Source organism: Orbicella faveolata, unplaced genomic scaffold (genome assembly GCF_042242905.1).
Source record: "Orbicella faveolata isolate gen_17 unplaced genomic scaffold, um_ofav_v1 contig_25, whole genome shotgun sequence".
NCBI lineage: Eukaryota > Metazoa > Cnidaria > Anthozoa > Scleractinia > Merulinidae > Orbicella > Orbicella faveolata.
In genome coordinates, this window is record NW_028301553.1 from 22,504,790 (window position 1) to 22,529,184 (window position 24,395).

Genomic DNA, 24,395 nt, shown 5'->3' on the forward strand with positions numbered 1-24,395 from the left:
CAGGTGTATAAATGGGTACCGGCGAACTTAATGCTGGGGGTAACCCTGCGATGGACGAGCGTCCCATCTAGGGGGGAGTAGAAATACTCCTAGTCGCTTCATGCTACAGAAACCGGGATAAGCTCCGACCTGGTGGGCTACTAGGTTCGTATGCAGACTTTACCTTTACCCATGATCAAATAGTAGGTATTTTAATTATTGTATAGTTTTGCAGTTCGCAGGATTATTTTATGACACGACACATTATTATTATCTTTCTGAAACTTTTGCATGCTTATAAAATACAGCAACAGATCAGATGACAGTAAGCTAGAGTGTTATGCACCCCCATAAGTGTACTCCTTGTAATTCTTTCGAAGCAGTCCTTTTGATTTCCCTCTTTACGACAAACTATCGACAGGACGAAACAAGCGCACAAAAGGAAAAAAATCTCGTCATTTCACATTAGTTATTTTTGGGGAGTATTTATGTAATATTTTCCAGTTTGGGTGTTTTAAAGTGTTGCCTTTACATGTGAGCCAATGTTTGTCTTTATACATTATCCAAGCTTTTAAATAGGGACCATTCAACCTATGGTTTCTAACAAAATCACTACTTGAAGATTTCTGTCTGCAATACCCACCTATTCTTTTAAAGGGATCAGAGCTTGTGCATATCCTCCCTATAAATCCACTATTATTTATTTACATGAACTCTGTAGATTAGGCACTCCAAATTGTTGCGTTGGTTTCTTACTTTTTAGTGCTAAAAAGCGCTCCTCGATCTATGTCACATACGTCTAGGTAGAAAACTGAGGAGACGCGGTTGGACTTGCTTATCTGAACTCGGTTATTCCTAACCATCTACTTTTTGCACTGGTTTTTATTTCCCTTGACCGAAAATTAAGCCTGTCTATGTTGAGGTCCATTAGTCGAGTTGAGAGGTTAATATCATCATAAGATCATAGAACCCTTTTCAAATTTTCACAGAGCCGAAACGCTACAATCTAGTGTTTTGATTACACTGTAGTCTTGCGCACAGTATAATTGACTTCAAATATATAAAATTGAACTACATGACATTTCTACAGGATGGCATAAGTTACGTGTACATAAGTAACAATTACATTTTTTCTCTTTGACTTTAGACTATCGTCCAATAGGCACAAATCTGAGGACTTCTTTGAGTCACAGGTCAGTTGTAGTTAATACATCCTTCAGCATCACGTGCATCTCAAAGGCCAACCCACCTGCAAAGTATCGATTCTACAAAGACCAGGACAGTTTTGTTAATGACACAACTGGCAGTGACGTCTCGGTGATCACAACGTCTTTCAATGAAAGGGTGAATCAAGTGAATTATCGTTGCACTCCGTTCAATGACTTTGGTGATGGACTTACAGAAGTTATAACTGTTACAGTGTTATGTAAGTGTACAACATAATTGCTATCCTCTTTCTGTAGTTGACTACCTTCACTCGACAATCTTCCTATAATCCCGAGTATTACTGGATGATTCATTTCCTCACAAGATTTCTCCGTATAAGAGCTTAAAGAAATCAATATTGTTGAATTAACTAATGAGCGCTGTCGTAGTTGTGACAAAACAAACACAGCACCTTTATAATTAGAAATATCTTGCTTATACGCCTTTTTAATGAATTTCCTAATAATCCTCATTGCTGTTGCGTTCTAAACGACAAATTACATTTTATTTTTGTGTTTGAGATGCACAGAACAACTCTGGCATTTTCTCAATAGGACTACACTACTGCCTATTTACTTATGCGCAGTATGGCGCATGAGTTAAGGATTGGGCTCCGTTTCTCCGTTTTGGTGTTACATTTGTGCATGCAAATTTATGCGAGCATACGTTTACCACGGTCTTTGAAGCTCCGTCCGCCATATTGGATTCTTCAAGAAGGTGCTGTTTTTCGCAAACGTTGTGCTTTTTCCCCAATTTGATACGATGTGAAAGTACCTATCAGTACTTTAGTTCGTTGTTAAGATTCTGAACTGGCATGTGAGCATACATGAACAGCAAGAAAGTGTTTCTGGGGAGGTAAGCCATTGTTTATGTCAAACGCTATCTGACAATATGACAAGTCTCAAATTTATTAGGGTTTTGGAGATTCAAGGACATATTTAGAAGAATCATTTACTAAGAACGTGCTCTGTATACTTAACCTTTTGGTCAAAAAATGCTTCCTGCTCGTGTAAATGGACGTATTCAACAAAACAGGTAATAGGCCACGTTCGATATACCGTATATGAATATTCCAGCATGCCTCCGAGGATTTCAGGACAAAAGTTTCAAGTTTCTTTTGCCCCTCAAATTCCAATAGATACTCGATTACAAAAAAAAATATTTTGAAAGAAAAATGCGTGCTATAACTTGACGTTTCGGCGTTATCTTGTCACCATTATCAAATGCAGATTAAAGTTGTTCAGTTCAGTTATTGTTGTATACTAGCCTATGTGTTAAGAAGGAATCCACCAAAAGTTCAAGTAACAAGTGGGCTAAAACTTTTAACCGAGGTTACTGGAAACGTCTGTGCGACTCTTTTAAATATCTCCTCAAAAGAAATCATTTCTAACAGCACCAAATGTAGAAAATAAATTTTGAAGTAATATATGAAACACTTGAAAGTACTGCTGAAGTGAAACTGATGATGAAATTTTACCTGTGTTTTACCTGACAAGTCCTCTGAACTTTGAAATTTACTTGCTCGAGTTCCCATGAGAAAGTGTTTTTGGTGTTATTTCAGACAACTTTTTATATCTTTAGCTTTTAGAAAATGCAAAAAGGACTGTAATATACTTAAAGTTATTCTGGTACAAGGTTTGTGTCCTTTGAGAACTGAAATTGCTCTAGTCAAGTTAAGAAGAATGTGACGAGCAATGTCAGGTAATAAAACACTTGTGTGTTTACGTTTTTTTTCCTTTTTCTTTTTCTGCTTCTTGGTTAGTCTAATACACCTTGTGTTTTGTATTAATTATTGAAACAGTACATTTTTAGCAACATGTGTAAGGATATATACATATATATATATATATATATATATATGACTATGTACGCATTGCGTATTTATTTTATATAACTTGTATTCTCTTGCACATGAGTATAGGCTACGTGGAACCTCTTGTTAAACTAAGAAAACACAGCTCCGTATATTTAATTGAAACTATTTTGTCTATCGGATTATTGATCTTCAATCTGAATGATCGAGTTACAGGATATTTTTGCGTTCGAGTTGCACAGACCAAAACACGACTCTTGCATTTTCCAGTGAGACTACACTACTATCTAACAAATATCCCAAGATGCATTAACATTGATTAATGAATGATGTCTTTTAAGGTTAGTTTTTTCTTTTTCAAGATGCACCTGATGCAACAACCCTCACTACAGTTCCTAGTAACACAACATTACTTCATGACAGTATTATGATTTTGAATTGCCAAACAGACGCCAGTCCTGAAGCTGAGTATCATTTCTACTTTAATGGCAACTCTGTTGGTAAAAGTGCCTCAGGTGTGTTTAATGTCACAGTTGAAGCAGATGGAGTGTACACTTGTGTTCCTGTAAACACAGTTGGCACAGGAGGCAATGCTGTCAGCGTCACTGTTGGTAAGTTAACATCCACGTAATACAATAAAAATTACCTCCTGTTTTCTGATTAGGGTTCGAGGACAACTTGGAACACATTTGTCTTTTAGGGATGTTAACATGTCAATAAGCAATATTCAAAATTGAGTGTAGGTGCCAATTGACAGCAAAGCAGGCAATGAGCAAATGTGGGCAATATTGCAAATAAAGGGGGGGGGGGTATCCATGGCAACCTCCCACGGGTCATCTTCCCCTGGCACCTGTCACACTGAATTCTCAGTGGAGAATAAGTATACTTACCTAGACACAAGGGCTCTCCATGAATCAAGAGGCGGGTAAGATGGGGCACACCAAAGGCAAAGCGACAAGGCAAGGCAGAGCAAAACCACGAGGGAGAAACTGCACAGCAACGGCACAACTACGCAAGTCCGAAGCGATCATCCGCTGGCCAAGAGCAGATCTCCCCGTTAACTCTGATTATTGCTAATCTCATCTAATTTGTCGATAAGCAATATTCAAAATGGAAAGTAGGTGCCAATTGACAGCAAAGCAGGCAATGAGCAAGTGAGGGCAAAATGCAAATAAACAGGGGGATCCATGGCAACCTCCCACGGGTCACCTCCAAAAATAAAGGAACTCCAAGAGAGATGTAAGTACTTATAAAACGGAGGACCGATGGGAGGAGGCAGCCATGGGGGTCGACCCTCCAAACAATGAATCTCCAAGTACGTAACTGCGGGGAGGCACCCCCTCCAAGCAAGGCAAATGCTAACAGTGGGAGAGCAATGGGGCAAAAGCAATTAACGCCCCCCGTTGAAAAAGAAAGCAGCCCCCCCCAAAAAAACAAGAAAAACAAGCAAACTAACTAACAAACAAACAAACAAAAAAACCAGGCTACTAAGCGACGAGCAAATACGCTTATGGAAGCAAGAGGGAAAAATTCACAGATGCAACTAAATTAAACGAGACTAACCAAACTATTCAACCAATGATTTGGCTGCGCGAGTTATAAGATCCGGTGGGGTTCTAATATATTGTTTCTAAGCATCACTTTTCCACCGGCCTAAGACCTGGATAAGGTGGTCTGGAACACCGGCCCTCGCTGCGGATTTGGCTGCCCCAATTCGAAAACTGTGGCTGGAAAAATCACCAGGGAGACCAGCAGAAAGAAGAATGGCTCTCAACCTGTCTTCTACCAATGAGCGAGTTAGTGGAAGACCATTTTCTAAAAGGAACAAGGGGCCAGGACAGTGACCGCGACGTTCCAAGTAGGAGACCACAGCTTGGACAGTGCACAAAAGCGGCGAATCCAGTCCAATCAAAATGTTTCACACTTTTCGAAAGGGGTCGGTTTTAGAAGCTTTGATAAAAACTTGAAGGCAACATGGATCGAGAGGAACGTCCGCAAAAACATCGGACTCGGACAAATGGACGCACGGGTTGAAGGCTGATAAGCTGGGGACAGTGAACTTGGCAGACCGCAAAAAACCAAAATGAGCCAAAAGACAGGCGGCCCAAAACATAACATCGTCAAAAGAATTGAGATCGAGGGCAGAGTAAATTATGCGAAGAATGTTACTGGAAACTTGTAGGCGTGGCCTGGAAGGTAGGGTAGCCTGAGAACGCTTGATTCCTCTAAGAACTCTTTGAAGCCGAAGGCAGTTCTCCAAGGGGTCAGGGAATCCTTGATCGACATGAAAAGGACGCACCGCAGATAGGTACACTTTTATAGAATAGTGTCGTAGGGAGCCGGTTAGGTACGTGGCAAAAAGACAGAGGGTCCATTCCGAGGCTGGGCATGGAGAACCATAGGGGCTGAGATGTCCAATCATGACGCAGAAATTTACAAACGTTTCCTGGGCAGAAGAATAGCTGCGGCGCATTGAAGAAGCAAGACCTTGATACATGAACGAAAGGCAGCGAGCTTCTAAATGACTACGGAAAGATGGGCTAAGAGCTGAGGAGGGATGCGGATTGGAAACTTCTTGGCATGTGGCGCTTGAGAATGAAAGGCCTGAAAATAGAAGCGAGACAAGGCGTCAGCTATGCCGTTATTTCTTCCTGGAACATGAATCGCAGCAAATGTAAAACTGAAGAAGGCTGCAGCTTTGAGTAAGCTACGCAACAAATGCTTAATGTTTGGGTCTGGAGACGTCAGCAAGTTAAGAATGTGAACAACAGCTTCGTTACTGACGTGAAACAAGATACGCCTGCGGGACCAACCATGACCCCAAGCATGGGCTGCCAAAACAACAGGAAAAAGTTCTTTGTAAGTAATGGACAGTGGAAATTGGAGAGTAGACCACCGACCATTGAACCATTCGTTGTCCATAAAAGCACCATAACCAATAGCACCAGATGCATCAGAACTGACAGAAAAATCAGGCAAAGGCTCAAGGGTGGGAAAAAGGAAAAAGGATATTCCATTTGCATTGACCAAAACATTTTACCCACCAGGCCAAGTTCTTTCGAAACTCCACGTTAAGACGTATTGGATGAGAATCATTGCGGAAACAGGACAATAGATCAATCATTCGGAGAAGAAAGGTGCGACCTGGCCAAACCACCATGCAACCATGATGCAACCGACCAATCAATGATTGAAGATCTTTTTTAGTACAACATTTGCGGGTTGACCAATAGGAGAAAGCTTCTTGCAAAGCAAAAAGCTTATCAGCTGGAAGGCGTGCAATCTGAGCTGCTGTATCTAATTCAATTCCCAGGAGAACCATGCAGGAGGCTGGACCCAAGCATTTCTGAGGGTGCAAAGGAACACCCGATCTGGCAACCACTGCTACGGCTACTTGAAGGTTGGAAGCACAGACCACTGAGTTTGCTGGAGCTGCCATGATGAAATCATCTAAATAATGCAACAAGTCCTCAATGCCGTAGTTATGGACCAAAATCCACTCGACCAATTCTGCAACTGAGTTGAAAATAGCTGGAGCTGAGCGAAGCCCAAATGGTAAGGCGAGATCTATGTAATAAGCACTGCGCCACTTCAGGCCCAATAGATGGCGGTCCGAAGGATGAATAGCAATGTTCCGGTATGCAGATTAAATGTCAAATTTAGCCATGAGCGCACCCGGTCCAAATTTAGAAACCATCTTAATAATGTCATCCATTTTGATGTACTGGAGATGCCAGGATCTGGATCGATTCCATCGTTGACGCTGTGGCCTTGCGGCGAGGATAGGTCTACAATAAGGCGCCATTTGCGCGGCTGCCCTTTCTTAGGAATCACCCCAAAACTGCTTACGTGAAAGTTTTGCACTGGTGGGGCATCAAAGAACCCACTATACGGCCTAGCCTGACCTCGTTAGCTAAATAAACGTCGATCACCCCAGAATGATGGTAAGCGGACAGTTTATTTCTTCTAGCTGATTTCAAAGTTAGAGGTTTATCGCAACCAAGTCTACAGCCTTCCTTGACACCCTGAAGGAGGACAAAGTTTGCCTTTGCCCTATCGGGATATGTCAAAGAGGAGCAATGTCAAAGAGGAGCCTAGGATGAAAATAGTAATAATAACAAATTCTAGTATTAAAGTAGACTAGAAATACGACAAAGGATCCGTTCAAAAAGGATAGAGGCACAAATAGTATCAAAAAAGCTAACACAACTAAAGAACGACAACAGTAATTAATTCAACTCAGTCTTTAACGGGGGAACAACAAGGGCAAGACAGTTAATGGCGTTCGCGACGCTTTGGCTCCTCAGGATCCGGCGAGCGAGCACGAGAAGACGGCGAAGAAGTACAAGAAGTAGCACGATGACTGCCCCAGCGAAACCGACACTGTGGATTAACTGCAGTGCAGTGGACAGCATTCCAAGATTGGCAAATGACTTTACTAGAAGCATTACCGGAGGCCTCTGCCTGAGACGAGACAACACGGGATGAGGCTGGGCGAGTGCGACCTTGAGCGCCAGCTGTATGGTAGTTGAAAAGCTAAATATGCATCTTAGACCAGTCGGTGACGTTTTCTGCAGCCGTGTGCTTCCTGAAGGCCCGGTCGTAGTTCAGCTAGCAAAACCCGCTAAATTGACGATATGTTCGGAGTATTAAAAGCTTGTAGCTTGTCAGATCTCTCCATCGGTGCGGGAAAGACGAGCAGAGAATGAGATAAAAAATGGAAAAGGCTTCCATCAACGAAGCGATGTCCGTAATTGGGCGCTTCCGGTTTTTAGGCGTGTGCGACAACACTAAGTGGCCATTGAACCAAAGTTGCAGCTCTTGCTCGGAAATGGTAATATTTCTGCTAATAAATCTTCCAGATTCACGAACTTTCCCGCAGTGATTTGACAAACAACCTTGAAAGGTACTGGTGAGTAGCCGGGGCCGACCACGAAAGGCTGTTGAAGAGGTAAGGCTGTCAGCGAAGGAACCGCCGTAGTTGGTTGAGAAGCAAAGGCAGAATTAACTGTAGCTGGTAGGCTGTAAAGCGCCGAAGAACAAGGTGCTATGGAAGACAAAGTAGCCGAGGAAAATACAAGAACGAAAGATGGTACAACAAGAGACGAAAACATTCCTGTCGATACGTTCGCTTGCGTAGCCACTCGTACTGGAGGACGGTACTGGACGAAGAAGGCGACGGCAAAAACCCAGCAGGAACCGATGAAGACCAAGGTTGATGAAAGCCACATGCGTCCAAGTGTGTTGTACGAGTAGCAAGGAAAGAATCTTGGGCGGCAATTGCGGAAAGGCCTTGAGAAACTGAATGAGCGCCGACCACAGCAGATAACGACTTTTTGGCGATAGCTAAAATCGAAGTTTGGATGGCCTGAATCTCAGAGGCTAAAACTTCTGGCGATATGGAAGCACTAGCAGGAGTACCAGATGCTAGCACGGATGTCGAAACGGCATTAGTTGAGACAGAAACGGTGGACGCTGGAGACGAACACACATCCGGCACAGAGCTCTCCTAGCTATTTCTCGTACGTTGGGGAAGCATGACGGCCGAAGAGACTGCAAAGGAGTGAAAGAAACACGGAGCGAAACACCAGAGCACTCTTGAACTAGAAGCAAAGGAATAAATCGGCGAAAAAGTGGTGTTAATCAAACCAAAGGGAAAGCGACAAGGCAAGGCAGAGCATAACTACGAGGACGAAATTGCACAGCAATGGCACAACTACGCATGCCTGCAGCGATCATCTACTGGCCAAGAGCAGATCTCCCATTTAACTCTGATTATTGATAATCTCATTTAAAGAGGAAAGTTAAAGCAGGTAAAGAGAAAGGATGAGGCCTTTCATATTTGCCCAATATGTTCTAAAGCTTCGCGGAATGGAAACTCTTCAATTGTTCCTGTAGACTCTATGGCGCCGAGTTACAAATTCGATCGCAACTTTGATACGTCAAGCAGCGCTCCTTACTCTTCACATATCTCGTAAACTGAGAAACCGTTCCTTTCATTATTCGATATGTATTTTAATTGGTTTTGTTTTTAAAAGCAAAACAACTAGTGGCGATGTTCAAAGCTTATGCGGCCCAGTGTACTGTATTCTGCACTCTCCTTGGAATTCTGTTCATTAGTCGGTCCTTCGCGTCATCCATCTGTGACCCATTGTTTCGTCCTTCTTTCCCTCCCACCTTGTCTACCTCCTTCCTTCCTTCTCTCTTTTTTCAGCGATTGGACGGTTTAGTTGTGTTGAATACTTAAACGTGATATTAGCACTTCTTTTCCCGTTTAGTTGACGGAGCTAAAACCATTCTAATAAAGTTAACCGTTTCAAACAAGGGCTGTGACGATAACCCTTCAGACATCTGCCAACAGATAGGTGAAATGGTAAGTGAAATGTAAATCTCTTTTACTCACCAATTAACTACTACTTAGAGTTTCTTATCAGATTGTCAAATTAGCTGCTACTTCGTTGGATATGGAATTTTTGCTTAGACCTCCAGCTTAAATTCGAACTTTCTTGCAGCCATTTCTTTTTGCTTTAACTAACTGATCACTGATATACCTAAAACGTTGAAGTGTCTGCACTATACCGTAATGATTTGATTTAGCGCCCACTATCAAATATTAAGCGACCCCTACCAATTCGCCCCATTACAGAAGTGACATTAAAAACATTTAACAGTTATTGGACGAGGTTGTGAATATCGTGATTTGGCAAATAATTGATAAGTAATTATAAGGTTGTTAAAGTCGTATATATCTCACAGTGTAAGATGAATGGAGTGCTGTGTACCTCCAAATCAGCCATAGTTCTGAAATAATAAAATTATATGCCTTTCTGTTAGCGTCAAATGTGTTTACGTTATTAGGTCAATGGACAGATCAAACGTGAAGGCGCTCTTGATAATATATTCAAAACTGTAGAAGTGAAAAACTGCAAGTATGAAATCTTTTTTTTTATGTCATTTTTGTTAACCGTTACGGGTTAAATGAGGATTGTCCCTTGAAGAGTACTGAAAGAGGGAAAAATTAATAAAAGGCGGTTAATGGAGGAGGGGAAGCCCAGGAAGCCCCCAACGTTTCGGTTTATCGCCGTTAAAGTTTATTTCTTAAGGAAATTTGATAGCTAACAGTTACTGATTGATATTGATTGATGGCCAGATTTTCAATCGCGATTTTCATTGATTGGTCATTAGTTCCTCTGTTTTGAGATGTAAGTTATAACAGATTAATAGCAGATCATTTGGATTACCGGCATAACATAAATTGGAAATTTCTTATTGCCATTGTTCAGTTATATTATAGGGAAAGTCTTTTGTAAGGAATACGAAAGTTTTTTTGGACTAGAGGAATGTCTTTTTTATCCTTTTTTTAAACGCATAGTTTTTTTTTTTTTTTTTTTTTAAATCAACATCAAGTTGTTAAAGGATTATCACCGCGACAAGTTTGTGAACCTGACATTCAAGCGTTATCTCTGTCAGAGCAAGGACGAAGGGCTAACGCTAGAATAGTCGGCTTCACTTTCACACTGTGGCAACTGATAAATTAACCTTTATCAACTTCAAGTTAATAGACACCTGTGTTTCTCTTGCCGAGGACGCAGCCCAACAGTTTCTTTAGAATGTAATAGACTCATTTCTGTTGTTATTAGGTGTGGCAGCGTGACTGCTTATTTATCCCTGGATTTCACTCAAAGTGTAAACATCCCCGACGTTCTCTCTGTTCTGAAAATATCAGGAGAAGGCGACGGTTTTGGTGACTTCCAAGTTGATCCGGGATCCATACAAGCAATTTCTGATGACCAGCTACCTAGCGATTCACCAATCAGTACACAAGAACCAACACGTACGCGAAAGAGCTAATTTCTTTTTCTCAATGTTTCGCTTTTCAGCAGCTCATATACTCTGTTTCCGTTTGACAGGAAGTATGAGCCATGCTACTGGTCATTGTTTTATTCGCATTATTATTTTTTTTTTTTGAAAGATTTCTTTCCCTTGGACGAACATACACAACACTTGTTGCAAGACAGGTTTCTAAGAGTAAAATATTGTAACTTTTATATCCTTTATTAAGCAGGAGTACAAAATCTCTCTGTTTTTAAGTGATCTTGTCCAAACTGTACGATGTTGGGAATCAAATGTATCTCAGCGAAGTTCATTATGATTCAGTCTATATGATGTTGCTTTTGAAATGAACTTTCTCTTTCCTTTTTCATAGGCGATAAAAAATGCGAATGCTCGTGTAAAGATGCCTTGTTTGGAGCTATAATTGGAATTCTTGTTCTTATAATAATTCTTCTCATTATCTACGTGTTGTGGCTGCACAAGAAAGGTATTAAAGTAATTTCTTTTTTGAGGAGCTATTTTGTTTTTTACAGGTTTCTGTTTCTCCTTACTAAATGCTTAGAATACATGTAACAGTCTCTTCTTTTGTTTCTTAGGTAAAGCAGGAACAAAACGGTGAGACTGTGTACCTTTCTAGTTACGACATGACAACACATCTCTGATTAATAAACCTCTCACTCTAGTCGTGAAAGAGTATCTGTTAAAACTTACTTATAATATGTTAGAGTCTTTTGGCACTGGATTGATCGCAGTCCAGTCATTCCTAATCAAATAAGACTAAACAATAATTATAATTGTTTATGTTTATCCAAACTTTTGTGTCAACGAACCGTATGCCGGCCTTTATTCTGGAGATGACTATTACGAGAGTAAAAGGTCATTGGTTTTTGACTTAAAGAATATGACATAAGGTAGCCGATTCTGAAAACTTAGCCAAATTGACTTTCGGTGTTATCTTTCTTACATCTTCAGGCAATATGAAGACAACAGAGGAGTTTATGATGTAAGACAATCTATTTGTTATTTCAGGGTTACTAGTTTGCTTCGTTTTACTTTATTGCACAAGTTTGTTTTACATTCACAGCTAATTACATCTAAAAATACCTCACACCATTCTCGCAGCAGAAGGACAGCATGATAAAACTTAATACTGGGGAATTTCAGGCACTTTAACAGTCAGGTTCAGATTTCATCTCTTTGATTTACAAGGAAATCCATTTCTTCCAACGATTTCCTTTATAATAAGGAACTAAAATCGTTTTGAGCTCAGTAGATAGCACTCAACTTGCTGTATAAGATGAGATATTCTTTGGCTGTTACGGCCTCAAATGGGATATAAGACAGTTATGATGTGTGAAAAAGTACTGAGTCTGCAGTCAATAAAGGTGAAATTTGGCTTGAGCGTTCTTCCAAAATGCCTTCGCCATGGCAACGAGAGAAACAGCAGCAGACACATCAAAATTTTGGCATAGGATAAATGAACAGCTACTAACTGGAAGTTCCGGCGTCATACACAAAATTGCGGAAAACCTCGACGGACTGTAATCCCTCCTCCCCTCCCCTTTTTACATCCAAGGGTTAAGATCAAACTATCTGTAAGATGTCCTAGTACTCAATACCACTATGTAAAAAGTTGTCAAGGTAGTTGAAAACAATATTCATCATATCTTGTTCATCAGAATGAAATAGCATTGAGTGAAGTTGAGCCAAATAGTCCTGTTTCCACTAACTCCACCCAGCCTCGCTCAGAGTACATGGACTTAACAGAAGCAACCACAGACAACTCCGAAAAACGTGTTGCTCAAAGTGCTGATTACGCGCCTCTTCATCCATCAACACGTTCTTGGGAAGTTGCAAGGCAATACGTCACTATAGAAAAGACAATTGGTAAAGGTGCTTTTGGTCAGGTTGCTAAGGGAACGGCAATGGGACTTCGAAGCAGGCCTGGAAAGACGACAGTTGCTGTTAAAATGCTTAAATGTAATTTTTGTTCTGCTGTTACTTCCAAGTCCCCCTGAACTAGAAAATGCTTCATTTATTTCCAAGTTCCGTATATTTCAGCTGACCGACATTTTCAACCTACGTTCAAGTCGGTGTCTTGATGGTTTGTTGGTGCTTAGGACTCGTCAACCGTTTCAACAAATATTTGCTGAAGAGCAGTGATCCGGCAATCTTTCACTGAAAACACTGTACAGTTAGCTACTTACAGTTGTGGTTTCTTTGAAAATTCATTTAAATCTACCAATGTTTGTTAGTTTAGTGTTTGTTGTTGCTGTAGTCATTGTCACTGTTGTTGTTGGAGTGTCAGTAATAAAACATAAAAGAGCTGTTGAGACGCAATAATGACGTTCACATCGTAGATTAAAAATCGTCACACGGGATAACATGGCGAGTGCTTGTTACAACTATGGAACACAGCTATAGTATATACTTTTGGCCTAATTCATTTTTTTTTTCCTTTTGCAGTCAATTCTCCCGAATCAGACAGGAGTGATTTGCTGAGAGAACTTGACACAATGAAGCAACTTAAACCACATCCTCACGTCATCAAACTACTGGGATGTGTCACAGAAACTGGTAAAGTGTTGAATTTAAATTGAAATAGCCATATCGTGCCCTTTAACTGGAGATTGACGGTAAATTCTGTCAAAGAACACCATTCATTAAATTTTGCATTAGATAAATTCACGTATTATCGTTTATGCGCTTTATTTTTGTCGAATTTCAGTTTATATAATGTTTAACATTAAGCATCATTATTTCATCACTGATTTATTTTGTTTATTGTCATGTGTGAAGAATCTAGCATGACGAAGTTAAGATTAAACTGCCTTTTCGAGGTCAGCAGGAACTAAGTCCAAGGTTTGGAAGAGTTATTTCTAAATGTATTTCGTAGAGCCACTACTGGTGATAATCGAGTATGTACCTTATGGAGATCTGCTGGGATACCTGAGAAAGAGCCGTGGACTGAATGACACTTATTACAAAGACCCGGATATCAAACCACAAACAAGTCTGACATCACAACAGTTGATGAAGTTTGCTTGGCAAATCGCTGATGGCATGAGTTACCTGTCTTCAAAATCTGTATGTAACATATCTCAGTATGATCTTTTGCCAGCTCTTTCCAACATAAGGAGACAAACCTCTTCTCAACAGGAATTGTGAAATTATGAGACGAACGAAACGACTTCTTTGAGGTTGAATTTGAAGTGCAAGAGACAAATTATTGATAGGTTACAACAATGGCAGATTTTCCCCTGTAGTAATGAGTTATTTATTTGTTTTTGCTTATACGCCTGATTTTCAGACGTTTTGAGTAATTTAATATCCGTTATAACAGATTATCCACCGAGACCTGGCAGCTCGTAATGTGTTGGTTGGTGAACGAGAAACGTGTAAAGTGACGGACTTTGGAATGGCTAGAGAAGTTCAGCAGGACAACATTTACGAAAGAAAGACAAAGGTAGAAAACCTAAGAAGAGAATTGTTTCTGTTGTTTGTTCATTAGTCCTGTCAAAGAGTACCAAGCCCTTCGAGAGCTGCTACCCGACCCGCTGGCTGTGGTTCCACAATTCCACACTCGCTGTGCATAAATTTATAACGGCCTTCATTTCTTATTTTAAAAGCATCAACAACATACTAATATTCTAACTAATATTGGCGTGGTAGGATAAAATTATTGGCCCAAGAGCGCAGATTTAGCCAAACCTAAAAGCGGAGCTCCTGGGCCGGGTTATTTAAAGCCTGAGCTAAGCTAACCCAGGATAAGTCAGAGTTTTGATTTTTTTTTTTTAAGTTGGTGGTGAGGTTTTCTGTTTATATTGTTTGGCATTCTAAGTTTGAATGATCTCAAACTACACGTAACATAAATAGTGAAAAACATTTATATACAAGAAAAACTTATACTTATACGTTCTTTGGTTAAATTTTAATCCTGGGTTCGCGTTAACCGACTCAATTCCGAACAATCCGGCCCTGATTACAGTAAGTTAGCCTGGTTTGGGCCCGTAATCCAATTAAAATTAGCTCAAAACTTGAGCCAGTAGTATGGTCACGTGATACTGGTCAGCGGATACCTTGTTTTGACAGGTGTCAATTAACCAGAGAATGATGTCCAATATCAAAGGTGTACGCTGTAAACCAAGGCCGCATGTCCTATTAGCTTGGGTATGGCCGCCATGTTGTACGACGTCATTGTCACCGTCGTCGTTGTCGTGCGTACGCGCCCACGAGCAGCACCGCTAGCCATTTTTACCATGAGAAAAACTATCTTTTCACAGCTTTTTATGGTTATGGGGCTCCGCTTGGAGGCCATTGGGGCAGCCCCAAGTTTACGTTCATACTTAAGGCGAGTGTATGTGGCCGCAAGAATGAGATTACGTGGCGCACTCGGTCCGCGTGGGAATCTGCAAGGAGTCTTTCCTTCTCCTTTTCATTAGGCTGCAAAAATATACGGAAACTAAAAATGCACAAAATGGTTAAACTTTGATTTAAGGGATAAAACCCAGACTTAACAAGGCGACCAATTTGATGATCCTCTCTTGTTATAACTTGTAGCTACTGAACGAGAGACTCTCGCTGCTGTTACAACACTAAAACTTACACAGGGGAACCATTATAGACGCAGACAGGCGGCTATTTGTTTGCGTACGCAAGCCTATGCCTTGACGAGGATCTGCTGGAAATGTGAATCTAGCTTACACTGAAATTGAATTGTTTGGAAAATTCTTTAATCTTTAGGGCCGACTTCCAGTTAAATGGACTGCTTATGAAGCTCTGTTGTATGGCACCTACACCACCAAAAGTGATGTGTAAGTACATCCACTCACGATTGGCCATTCGTTCCATAAGAACCACAGAAAGCTACCAACAGTTATCTTTATGTCCGAAGTTATAGCCTTTCTATGGGTGCTATTCCTGAAGAAATCGAAGACTAGACGATTATTGATGAAAAAACGAAGATCTCAAGATTGACGCGAAGATTTAAAAATCGCGGGATCAGATGGAATATTAAGATACTATTTCAGAAGGAAACGAAAGCAAACAGCGGCTTTCAAACATTACCGATAGACAACGCATGATCCAAAAAACTGAATGCATTAACTTGACGTTTTGTATGTTACAACATACATCTTTAGAAGTGACGGTTATAACTATTACAAAATAATAAAAATTTAAAAATAAAGCGAGGCACTGGTGACATGCAAAAAAACAAAAAAACAAAATTGAGACTTCCGGTAGTTGATACTTCCGGCAAAGGTTAATAAAGAAACAGCTTCCCACTGCCAACGTTTTCATTAAGTGAGGGCTTTATGTCACTGATCAATAGCGTTTCTTTTATTTTACATTGCAAGTCTCAATTCTGTTATTTGTTTAGCTTGTCACCAGTGCCTTGCTTTCTTTTTTAATTCATAATATTTTGTTATGGTTATAACCGTCACTTCTGAATATGTATGTTGTAACATACGAAACGTCAAGTTATTACATTTAGTTTTCTACGTCATACATTGTCTCTTTGTCATGTTTGTAACCGCTGTTTGTTTTCTCTTCCCTCTGAAATTGAAATGGCCTAAGAACAAGAAAATTTATGAATTAAATTACTGTATTAAAAGCGTAAAAATTTAAACAATATCTGTCATCTCTGCTCTCTCATTGTTTTTTTTTGTGTGTGTGCAGTTTATTGTTGAGGCGATCTTGTATATGCAACACACATTGATTAAACGCAGACCACTGAACCTTCTGTAAGCCTATTCTTGCCAATCCCGATAAGCGACAGACGATCACGGTATTGAACGAGGATTGCAAGTTTTATGCTCGATCCATGAAGCTTGCTGTTTGAGAAATGAATGGTATAATTATTATTTACTAGACCAAAACCTAATTGCATAACGTGACTATGAAAATACACATTCAACCAAATTTGATGTATATTAATTGTGATTGTCATTGTCTTAATGTTCAGTTATTCATTTTATTTATTCACAGATGGAGCTATGGAGTTGTCCTTTACGAGATTTTTACGATAGGTAACATCTTAAGTATACATTACTTTCAAGGGTTTTCTGCACAGTTCGGGAAAAGCTGAAACAGAAATTTTCCAGAAAATGAGTTACTTTAACAGGAGAAGATGTTTAAGAAAAACAAACAAACAAACAAACAAACAAACAAAACAGCGAAAACGCGAAACGTAGGCGTGTTTTAGATGAAAATGTTCTCCCACTATTCCATAGAAATACAAAATAAATAGTTTTCTCTTTTTAAACGGCTTTTGTAAATTGATTTGAACAATCGAAGAAGTGATTGCGTAATGCGTACCTATTTCATTAATACATTCCATTACTCCGTTTGCGATGGAGGCGGCAATCACGATTCCGACAAACAAAGTCCAACGTTCCTCTGGTTTTACCGATAAACGCGAGACATTGTTACTTTTTTATAGGTGGCTCACCGTACCCACGAATGGATGGCAGAAAAATTGCAAGCCTGCTTCAGGAGAGAAAACGAATGCCTAAACCACAACATGTGGATGACAAATTGTAAGTTTTGTATCTTGAAAATCAAACCAGCAGTGGCAGCGCTTTATAGATGGCTGCAGTGCACATGTTATCGCAATTTTGATACGTCGAGATATGGTCAGTTATGCAATTATGTAATCGTAGATCGCGAATTGGAACCTAACCTCGCACTTGTTGGCAATCGCTGTTATTCGTTCTCTCAGAATTGGAGCTGACTATCTCGTGCAAGCTACATGTTAATAGGGTAGGGTGGGGAGGACTACTCAGCTACATGTATGATAGTGCTGGGGCTAGATTGGACAGACATAGACTGCATACAAATGGCAAGCAGACTCCTTTCTTAGCGATTTAGAAATGACTGCTGTCTGCCAAAAAGATTAAGATATATGTAATGAATAAAAAAAGATTAGTGCAAAATCTGTCTGTAATACTTTTGATATTTTGTTTTTTAATTAGTTATTTTTATGCAAAAGAAAACAACCTTTTTCGGTTTGCGTTCTGGGCCAGTGATTTGTTTTATTATATTTTTTTCTTTGTTTGTTGAAGGGGGAGGGGAATTTTAGCCTGATGTGGCCTTTTGAGTCTGACGATTCGCACCTCCCAACACTGCTGTGATGAAGTACCTCTTGGGGTACACTCACATTTCATAACATTCGTTCTTGCTAAGGGGAAAAGGGAAATTCTTTCCGAAAGCAATTTAAGCAAACGTGATTGGTATTTGGAACTACGCGTGACATCGAAATTTATCGAAACAGTCCATCAGAAGTTCTTGTTTATCCCAAGTATCAGATAATGATGAAATGCTGGGAAAATGACCCGGATAAAAGACCAACATTCACTGATTTGAAAAACCAGCTTAAGGATATCGAGAACCAACACAAGGTAAGACAAAGGCACATTGTTTTTAACTCGTTTTATCGAGAACGTCTATTGAACCACTATAAAAAAGAAATGTACGTTTACATTTGCTTCCTAAATGGTTAAAGTAGCGAGTTCTGTCGGCCTGTGGTTGATGCGGAGTTCATCGGAGTATGTGACAGTTTTGGCCCAACAAGTGGTAGCCAATTGCAAAGTATTTAAGGTCATCGAAGGTGACTTAGGGCTGAGGTACAAAAATGCATGTGAAAGATTGCAGTAAATAAATACACAATATGGTCGTGCAGCTGCTGGTAATATAACACTTCTTTTCAAAAGGAAATTGCATTTGGATAGTATTTTGGGAACCGTTGTAAAAAATGCAACGTCTCCAGTTATATGTAGCACATCGACTCCAGACTTGAGTCTTGAACCTTTCAACTTTGGTCTCAAACTTTCGGAAGGGTATCGCTTTTGATTGTAAAGAAGGTTTCTCTGAAATCGACATAATGCACAGGGCATGCTCATAATTATTGGACTCGCAGGCTGACTCAGCTGCTGAATGATGTTTCAACCAGACTATACCTGGTTACCTCTATTTGTGTGGTGTAGCTGTAAGTTAACTTGTCATACTGATAATTTAACTATTTTTTCATCTTAAGCGGCTGATCAACATGAAGATGTTCGACAACACGCAGTTATACGCAAACGCCGAGGACTTGGTCGTGTAAACCAGCAGAAGTTTCATCACTGCCCAAGCAGCAAATATTCATTGATCTCGCTATCAGTTTTCTTAGAGTAGTGTTTTGTTCGAAAATGGATAAACTATTACATTAGTCTTAAGCTACTAAGTTAAGTTGCTTTACTTGTTACCCTTTTTATTCCCAAGTATCTACGTATCTCGATAGGCTGTGACATCATCGATTTTCATGCCTTCAATTCACTCAGTGACTGATACCACTGTCAATTTAAGTGCAAAAAGTTTAGCAACTGAGACCTTTCTCAACTGACAAAACCAAGCAGAACCAGCTGAAGTTGTGCAGCAAAAAGGTCGTTTCAAAGTCACTGGAAAATTCCTCTCGCGCAACTTTCATTTAAAAAGAAAGAGTAAACAGGCATGTAAATGAGGAAATAGGATAAAAGAAGCGAAAAAGGAAAACGCAAGTAAGGCAGTTTCTTGGTAAAATACTGGGAGTTAACAGAGATTATGGGTTCTTAGGATTTTTAGGCATAGAAACATCCTTTTGTTGATGTTGCCGTATTAGTTATGGCTCTAGACTTGTATTTTCAAGGAAAAATATTCGACCTTTTGAAAAAAAAGCTACCAAACGCTTTACAAAAGCTCAGTAGATTTGTATTTTTAACATTCTAAGTTTTAAATAGGTCATTACTGTTGATCAGCAGTCTAAAGATACGTGTGTACTATATATTTTTACAAGTAATTTTTTAAAGATTCTCATGCAATTTAGTGCATAGGAACGTCGTACGTAATTAAAAGAAGCCTGGTTACATACGACTTTGCGCAGAAAGACGTCACACGAAATGACTACAAACATTTAAAGAGCTTGTGAATTTAAGTAATTGGTAAATGTTTTGGCTCGTTGGGTCTAATATTCGAAAAGAAATTGGCTTTCAAAATCTGCACAATTTCTTGGTAGCAAAAGTGCTAATGAGCTCTTATATTCTCTGTAAAATTTTGAGTTATTAAACCCGCGTCGCACAAAAAGTATTCAATACAGCAGGCATTCGTTGGGACAGTTAATCGTGCTGTGCTCTTTCAATGTTCAAAAGTAATGCTTTTTTTGCTCCATCAGAAAATGTATCGCTTATGCTTGTGAGGCAAATATTGCAAACAAAAGTACTCCTCTATGTAATGACTTGTTTCAATTGCAGTTACACTAGTCATGTCATTGGAATCGTTTTTATTTACTTTTGGATTGCGACGCAGTGGTAACCAGGGGTGTACCCAGGGAAGTGTTACGGGTCCTCCCTGTGCGATTTTCAAATTTTTCCAATAAGGTCTATTTGACAAATTTCGTTTTTGTAAGTGAGACCAAAATGTGCTACCCCCATATTCTAAGACAGTACGTGCAATTGAGACTACGACATCGACTACAAGTCTATAAGCCTACAAGAAGATACGTGGAAAAGTTGGTATTATTTTACACAAGTGTAGTTTGTACTTAGGGTTAGGGTTAGGGTTAGGGTTATTTTCCTTCTTAAACGTGACACGCGCATGCATTCTGCAGGGCTTTATGATCAAACTTTATTTGATTTCGTACGAGACGTAATCCCTCCTTACAAAAAGCGTGTCTTTGCCCCTGAAAAATGTACATAGCTTGACTACTTTGAAATAATCCTTTAAACGCGAAAGCGGCCTAAAATGATGAGACGTTCGCTGTATTCACAGGCTATTAATTTCTTGGCTGCACAACAAAGCTGTTAATGCAAACGCTATGTTAAGTAAGTTTACATGTGTCATATTTTTTCACGGCCAACAAATAAACTATAAGACGTTCTTAAAGCAACGATTGTTTGGCGTGCAACTTCTTAGGTGGTTCCAAGACACTCGCACATCACGGTGTGAGCACAAAAAAAAAAACAAACAAACAAACAACAAATCCACGGTTGAACTCGTTTTGTTCAGCACGACATCGATAATAGCGTTTTTCGTTGTAAGTTTTATCTTCAGTATTTGGCCCTAATCGTGCTCAAAACTTGAATCTACTGAGTTGTTTACTTCTGTCTAAAGAACCAACCAATTAGTGTATGAGCGCAAAGAAAAAGGCCGTACACGGTCGTGGACCTTTAATTTCAGTATTATTCTTGGATCTTGTTTCGTTCCTTGTAAGTTAGCCAGCCTTCATAACCATTCCCCTGATTTAACTATGGCGTAAGAGACCATCAATTGCTTTTTTAAATGATTGAACTTGCGGTACAACAAAACTGCGTGACATGTTGCACATAAAAACAATCCTCCAGTAACACTGCCTTTTCAGTGTTTTTCTGTCAGCACATTTCGGTCAAAATCAAGATGGTGAGTTTAGCGTGACTTTCTACACTTGGCACCGCCCTGGGTTTCTATATTTCATTCTGATTGGTTCATTGCATTATTTCCTCTCTTTTCTGTGATTGGTCGGTTGTGACTATTCACACATGCGGTTTGGAAATTGACGCACACCAATGTTCTCTTTTGGCTCGGCAACAAGTCGCATATTGTAAGTATACGATGTGGAGTATATCAATACTTGGTAAATTCAAAACCTAGTATAATGCATTTCTAGCTTTCTGATTAATCGGTTCACTAAATCTAGGTCTCCAGCCAACTCACCTGTGTTTGACCGTATATGGAAAATGAGTGCGACAAATGGTGCTTGGTTAATATTTTGCTGCGGGTCTGAAAAAATTTAAATTAAAACAGCAGATTTAGTAAGAAGTAGGGATGCAATGCCATCATTTAAACTACAAACGCCACGTTAATTGGTTGTCGGATCTATAGAAACTATCCCTGAAGATGTCTTGTCAATTCGGACATTACCTATTTCGAATATCACGCGATCAAATATTTGACCGGCTGAAGTGAAGTTCCATGTCAAACGTGCCTCAGATGAACCGTTTATTACTTGCTGGATCGTTGTTTGAACTGAGGTGTCGTTTGTTTGCAGTGGGCCACGTTGTCGAGGAGGAAGGGTCCATGTAATAGTAGCATCTGAAATAAATATAATTCAAGAAACAGGTGAGCTTTTAAAAGTCCCAAGATGATAAAAATGATGCGTAAGATAAGCACAGCCGAGCCACATATGCAAAAGAACAAGCTACGAAACGCCAGGAAACGTACAATCCTGATATTGTTAGTAGACAAACTAAGTTCCTATACTCAATTAATGCGTAAAAGCCTGTGCCAAAAGCCCGGCCAAGTATGAGTGTAGCGCGTGCAGCAACGTGCAGCAGCGCTTTGCCGTTCTTCGGACGTCCAAGTATTTTCACGCGAAATTAATAAACGTTTGTTAGACATCATGGTAGAAAACACTTCTGATACTTCTGGATAAGCGAATTATGGGTGGCAAGGGGGAATCTTTGATCGATGATTTTCAATATTTGCATCATTCCTTGAAGCCATTTTACTAAAACCTCGGTGGCAGAGGAGAACGCCTACACCAAGGAGAACTGAAATCGAGGCTAGAAAACTGGAAACAATCTTATCCCGTGAAAAGACCGCACTATTACAGGCAAATACTGAAATCCATTGACTCGACCGCTCCTACTTTTGATTTGCTTCATTTGTTGATTTCCTTTTTGATCGCCTACCCTTCCTCCTTTTCCCGTCCCATTTCTTGTTGGTTATTTACGTTCCGACAGAATTATTGTTGATTAGTCTCGTGAAATCAGTATGTCATTGTTAAGGTGGCTCCCTATAGTTTTACGATTGCACGCGTCCATAGGACGAAAGCTCAGGTAATCTGCGCGCGCTCAAAAGAAAACGTCAGTGTTTTTTCGATTTTTATGACGTCAACATGAGCACAAAAAGCGTTTCCTTCGGTGATTTTTTTAAAATTTGGCTCAGTTGTGACCACATACAATTCCTATAAAAACCCTATTTTGTGAAAATCTGTCAGAGCTTATCTAATATATTTAGAAGAATGACAAATTACAGAATATTGGAAAAACCGTCTGAACAGCCTTGACTTTTTAACAATTCAAAATGTCAGGCAATATCATTTCCATGATTTGGCAAAGTATGAAAAAATTTCACCAAAGGGAAGTATAAATATTATGGAGTTTAGGCTAAAATGAGGAATATATCTGCCTGTCATTAGATGAGATGTTGCCATGGTAACGGCCTTAATCCAAAAAGTAAGCGTTATTTTAACAGTACCCATACTGGTAAATCTTCACGGGGAAAACTTTAAGAGAAATTAACTAAGTTTTTATTTTCTAACTCGCGCTCTATAGGGAGGGTGTGCGTAAATAGACTAGGGAGCCACCTTAAGTGCTTTTGTATTGTTGACAGTTGTTATTCACGCAGGTCTCTGCTTCTCGGATGCTCTGATTCTAGCTTGCGTCGGTAGCAGGCTTAAAACAGATGGAGAAGGAACGCGTAAGAAAGGAGAAGCCAAGACTACTGTCTCAAGCACTCTTGTTGCTAAATAAGGAGAAAGAAGACTACTACTTCTGAGTTGCTGTTTTTGGTATTCTTTTGCGTCTTTGTCAGTTAATACCTGAGAATCAATCATAACTGAATAACGAAGGTAAACCTTATCGCTATAGTTTTGAATTGGAACTCCAAATAACCGCTATACCGAAATAAATTAATACAATAGCAAAAATAGCCACTTCATTCTTAGTAGTGAGTTTACCCCATGGAATTTTTCCTTCAATGGTCTACTAACAACTGTGTATCACTGGCCGAAAAAAAGGAAGCTCCTATCGAAACTCTAATGACTTCAAATAATGAAGTTACTTTAGGTTATAACCAACTTGGTGGAAGCTGTCTCAACTCATTCACCATTTAGCATTTTGTTCCTAACGAATTCATGGATCAGTCGTGCGAAACGTTGCGTTGTTGTTTTGTCTTTACATGTGTCATTGTCACGGGCTGCATTATTATTCAGTAGCTTGTCACGCAGGCCTTTGCTTCCTGGATGCCCTGATACAAAATGGCTACTGATGATCTTTCGGAGCCTCTCATTTCCTCTTGCAGCTAAATATAGAGAACAAAGGCTGCCGTAGGGACACAATCACTTCCGTGTTGCTGTTTTCTTGATGAACATCAGCGAACATGACGATTCAGGCTTGTAAAGACTATTTGTGCAAGTTACTTGCCTATGGAATATTATTTTCTCAACTGGACGTAACAGGTATTAACTGTAGCTTAACCGTTTGACTTTAAATGTAATAGCTCTACTTGTCTGTGTATATAGATACGTAGTGGGTCAATCGATAGTATCTGGTTATGTAATTTAAGGCCAATACGCGTTGAAAGTCGATCGAATTGTAAAAATCATATCGTCAGTGTATCGCTTTCAACTTTGCCAGACGTACATCAACAGTCGATTGACTCTGAAATCTTTTATGAGGTATGTTTTGTTCATATCACGTTTTTCTTCCGCTCAAACAAAACCTATTATAGTGCTAATATCCTAAAGTATTATTGCTAATATCTCAATCTACTTTTGATGGAAGAAAAGTGA

The 24,395-nt window shown here is 39.7% G+C and overlaps 3 protein-coding genes and 1 pseudogene across 3 annotated transcripts; 2 read left to right on the plus strand and 2 right to left on the minus strand.

Annotated features, from left to right (window-relative positions):
• Nucleotides 1-270: 270 nt before the first annotated feature.
• Nucleotides 271-3,629, plus strand: LOC149109488 (cell adhesion molecule CEACAM5-like). Its single transcript, XM_089293719.1, has 3 exons — nt 271-304; nt 1,127-1,405; nt 3,361-3,629. The coding sequence occupies exons 1-3, from the start codon at nt 271-273 to the stop codon at nt 3,627-3,629; spliced, it is 582 nt and encodes a 193-aa protein (XP_089149845.1).
• Nucleotides 3,630-4,565: 936 nt separating this feature from the next.
• LOC149109489 (uncharacterized) lies at nt 4,566-5,495 on the minus strand (annotated as a pseudogene).
• A 20-nt stretch (nt 5,496-5,515) lies between these two features.
• On the minus strand, nt 5,516-6,437 carry LOC149109490 (uncharacterized). The gene is made up of 2 exons (XM_089294642.1): nt 6,043-6,437; nt 5,516-5,957 (listed from the first exon to the last, which is right to left on the minus strand). Exons 1-2 carry the CDS (start codon nt 6,435-6,437, stop codon nt 5,516-5,518), a joined length of 837 nt encoding a protein of 278 aa, XP_089150768.1.
• Nucleotides 6,438-12,570: 6,133 nt separating this feature from the next.
• Nucleotides 12,571-20,120, plus strand: LOC149109491 (proto-oncogene tyrosine-protein kinase receptor Ret-like). The gene is made up of 9 exons (XM_089294457.1): nt 12,571-12,811; nt 13,298-13,408; nt 13,728-13,918; nt 14,175-14,297; nt 15,575-15,645; nt 16,820-16,860; nt 17,274-17,370; nt 18,132-18,231; nt 18,867-20,120. Exons 1-9 carry the CDS (start codon nt 12,586-12,588, stop codon nt 18,933-18,935), a joined length of 1,029 nt encoding a protein of 342 aa, XP_089150583.1. The 5' UTR covers nt 12,571-12,585; the 3' UTR covers nt 18,936-20,120.
• The last annotated feature ends 4,275 nt before the right edge of the window (nt 20,121-24,395 follow it).

Excerpts from the sequence above, each read along its gene's own strand:
- LOC149109490 (XM_089294642.1), bottom strand. The coding sequence starts at position 6,437 with ATGGCAGCTCCAGCAAACTCAGTGGTCTGTGCTTCCAACCTTCAAGTA. Across the intron at positions 5,958-6,042 it reads TTTCGAAAGAACTTGGCCTG|TTCTGATGCATCTGGTGCTA; the intron begins GTGGGTAAAATG and ends TTTTTCTGTCAG.
- LOC149109491 (XM_089294457.1), top strand. The coding sequence starts at position 12,586 with ATGGACTTAACAGAAGCAACCACAGACAACTCCGAAAAACGTGTTGCT. Across the intron at positions 13,409-13,727 it reads GGGATGTGTCACAGAAACTG|AGCCACTACTGGTGATAATC; the intron begins GTAAAGTGTTGA and ends TGTATTTCGTAG. Across the intron at positions 15,646-16,819 it reads TACACCACCAAAAGTGATGT|ATGGAGCTATGGAGTTGTCC; the intron begins GTAAGTACATCC and ends ATTTATTCACAG.
- LOC149109488 (XM_089293719.1), top strand. The coding sequence starts at position 271 with ATGCTTATAAAATACAGCAACAGATCAGATGACA. Across the intron at positions 305-1,126 it reads CAGCAACAGATCAGATGACA|ACTATCGTCCAATAGGCACA; the intron begins GTAAGCTAGAGT and ends CTTTGACTTTAG. Across the intron at positions 1,406-3,360 it reads TATAACTGTTACAGTGTTAT|ATGCACCTGATGCAACAACC; the intron begins GTAAGTGTACAA and ends TTCTTTTTCAAG.